Source organism: Tinamus guttatus, unplaced genomic scaffold, assembly GCF_059628265.1.
Source record: "Tinamus guttatus ecotype Peru unplaced genomic scaffold, ASM5962826v1 Tinamus_guttatus_pri_ptg000052l, whole genome shotgun sequence".
Lineage (NCBI taxonomy): Eukaryota > Metazoa > Chordata > Aves > Tinamiformes > Tinamidae > Tinamus > Tinamus guttatus.
This window is the reverse complement of record NW_028288586.1, coordinates 10,069,324-10,072,269: the sequence shown is the minus strand read 5'-3', so window position 1 is coordinate 10,072,269 and position 2,946 is coordinate 10,069,324. Positions and strand designations below refer to the sequence as shown.

The 2,946-nt window shown below is 62.3% G+C and overlaps 1 protein-coding gene across 1 annotated transcript; it reads left to right on the top strand.

Moving 5' to 3' along the window:
* Positions 1 to 838: 838 nt before the first annotated feature.
* Positions 839 to 2,215, top strand: ADRA2C (adrenoceptor alpha 2C). The gene has a single exon (XM_010222886.2). It carries the CDS (start codon positions 843 to 845, stop codon positions 2,178 to 2,180), a length of 1,338 nt encoding a protein of 445 aa, XP_010221188.2. The 5' UTR covers positions 839 to 842; the 3' UTR covers positions 2,181 to 2,215.
* The last annotated feature ends 731 nt before the right edge of the window (positions 2,216 to 2,946 follow it).

The window sequence follows — 2,946 nt, the reverse complement described above, 5'->3', positions numbered from 1 at the left end:
ATACTGAAGTGCTGCTTAAATGCATTAACGTACACGCACACGGGCAGGGCTCCCAGAGGAGCTGGGGCACCGGCCGTGCCCCGCTCCCCTCAGCGCGGCGTTAACCGGCCCGGGGCGGCCCGCGCCCGCGGGCAAGCGCGACCCCTGGCGGGCGCGGGCCGCCACGGCAGCAGCGACGCCGCTGCCCGCGCCCGGCCGAGCCGCTTCCCATGGCGCCGCTAACCGTTATCCCCGCGGCGCCGCCGCCTCCGCGGAGGGGGGACTCCCCTCGGGGCCGCCCCGCGGCGAGGGGGAAGCGCCCGCCCGGCCGCAGCGCATCCGAAGCTGCGCGGAGCCGCCAGCACCGCCCCGGGCTGGGACAGCGGCTCGGCGGCCGCGCCGGCGGCTGCCAGGACGGCGCCGACGGGACGGGCGGCAGCGTGGACGCCCGCGGTACTTTGCGCGTCCGCCGGCGAGTTCCGCCGGCGCGGGCGCGGCCGCTTCACCTGGCGGGACTGAGCATGCGCGGCGCGGCGCGGCGGGGCACGCCGCCGATCGCGAGCGCGATGCAAGACTAGGAGGGAGCCGGCGGGCGCGCGGGCGGGCGGGCGCCACTTCGCCGCGAGCTGCCGGAGCCGGGGCGCCGCCGCGGAGCCCGCCGCGCGCGAGCACCCCGCCGCCGCCGGCCGCGCCGGGCATGAGCCGTGCCCCGCTGCCCCCGCCGCGCCGCTGCCCTGCGCTGCCCTGCGGGGCGGTGGCCGCCGCCGGCGGGGAGATGAGGGCGGCGGGGCGGCGGGGCGGCCGCGGGGCGGCGCGGCGGCTCCGCGGGGCTCTCTAGGACGGCGGCGCCGCGCAGCGCGGCCATGGATCTGCTGGTGCTGCTGAACGCGAGCCGGGACGCCGCCAACGGCTCCCTGGCGCTGCCCCCCGCCTCGCCGCCCGCCTCGGCCCTCCTGCAGCCGCCCTCGCCCTACTCGCCGGCGGCCGTGGCCAGCCTGGCGGCCGTCGTGGGTTTCCTCATCGTCTTCACCATCGTGGGCAACGTGCTGGTGGTGATCGCCGTGCTCACCAGCCGGGCACTCCGCGCGCCCCAGAACCTCTTCCTGGTGTCCCTGGCCAGCGCGGACATCCTGGTGGCGACCCTGGTCATGCCTTTCTCCTTAGCCAACGAGCTCATGAACTACTGGTACTTCGGCAAGGCGTGGTGTAACATCTACCTGGCGCTGGATGTGCTCTTCTGCACCTCCTCCATCGTCCACCTGTGCGCCATCAGCCTCGACAGGTACTGGTCCGTCACACAGGCAGTGGAGTACAACCTCAAACGGACCCCGCGGCGGATCAAGGCCATCATCCTCACTGTCTGGCTCATCTCGGCCGTCATCTCCTTCCCACCATTGATCTCCATGTACCGGGACCCTGAGGGAGATGTCTTTCCTCAGTGCAAGCTCAACGACGAGACATGGTACATCCTTTCTTCTTGCATTGGCTCTTTCTTTGCCCCCTGCCTCATTATGGTGTTGGTCTATATCCGCATCTACCGGGTGGCCAAGCTGAGGACCAGGACCCTCTCTGAGAAGCGTACCATGCCAGAGGGGTCCTCCCAGACTGAGAATGGCTTGAGCCGGGCTGCTCGGGGCTGCACTTCCCTGAGGACGCAGCTGGGAGAGAACGGACATTATTCAGTGCACCAGTGGCGTAAAGCCTCTGAGCTGGAGGACATTGAGCTGGAGGAGAGCAGCACCTCGGAGAGCAGGCGGAGGCGGAGTCGGGAGGAGCATCCCCGTAAAAGCAGCAAGAGCCAGTCCTTCTCCTACTCATACTCCTCCAAGCACTCGAGCAGCCGTCTGTCCCGCTCTAGCAGTCGCTCCATGCAGTTCTTCTCCTATCGCCGGCGCCGGAAGCGTAGCAGCATCTGCCGTAAGAAAGTCACCCAGGCCCGGGAGAAACGCTTCACTTTTGTGCTGGCTGTGGTCATGGGGGTCTTTGTAGTTTGCTGGTTCCCTTTCTTCTTCAGTTACAGCCTCTACGGTATTTGCCGGGAGGCATGTGAGATCCCTGAGACTCTCTTCAAGTTCTTCTTCTGGATTGGGTATTGCAATAGCTCCCTCAACCCAGTCATCTACACCATCTTCAACCAGGACTTTCGCAGGTCCTTTAAACACATACTTTTCAAGAAGAAGAAGAAGAACTTCCGGCATTGAGCCGGAGGGATAGGAGGAAGGATTTGTCTTGAACATGAGTGGAATTAAAAGAAAGGGAAAGGGCTCTATGCTGAAAAGGCAGGGAGGGAAGGGTTTGTGCTGAGACGGAAGGAAGCTGCCTCAGAGATGCTGAGTGGCTGTGTGGAACAGGAGGATTGAAGGGGTCGGGGTGGCTGAGGACATTCCCTGTGGTGTGGAATGGCAGCCAGGTGCCGGAGGAGCCGTTCGGGAGTCTGGATGGGTAAATGTGGAAGGGGGCGATTCCTTGGAACCCTGAGGGAGAACATGGGGAACAGCAGAGGAAGGTGGACTAACACACTGGGTTTGAGAGGCAGCAACCTCATTCAGGCTCTGGAATTTTGTGTGAAGCAAAGCAAAAACATAAGAACAAAGAATTAAGTGGTACTGGTGGTGGAATAGCAGATTTGAGGTTTGATACAGAGAGGAGCTAGGGCCTCTCATGGGCTTGTCCCAGTAAGAAAATCGCTTTTACGTAGGAAAAGGTACAGGCAGTGTTTTGAGTTATGAAAGATTTAAATGTTTGCCAAAAAAAAAAAACTAAAGAACAATCCAAACTCTTTTCTAAATAAACCTTTGTACTGTTAAAACCTTCTGAATGGTGATTTTACACAGGGCTTAAGTCAAGCATGAAGCATCGGGTTTTCTTTTTCTTTGGAGAAGTCTTAGTATGTAGAGCTGGATGGGGATATGTTTTTCCTGTCTTCCCAGGGTTTTCCACTTGTCAGTGGGACACCTGGGAATTTTG

Bases quoted from the DNA above. Each gene is read 5' to 3' on its own strand.
- ADRA2C (XM_010222886.2), top strand. From the start codon at position 843: ATGGATCTGCTGGTGCTGCTGAACGCGAGCCGGGACGCCGCCAACGGC.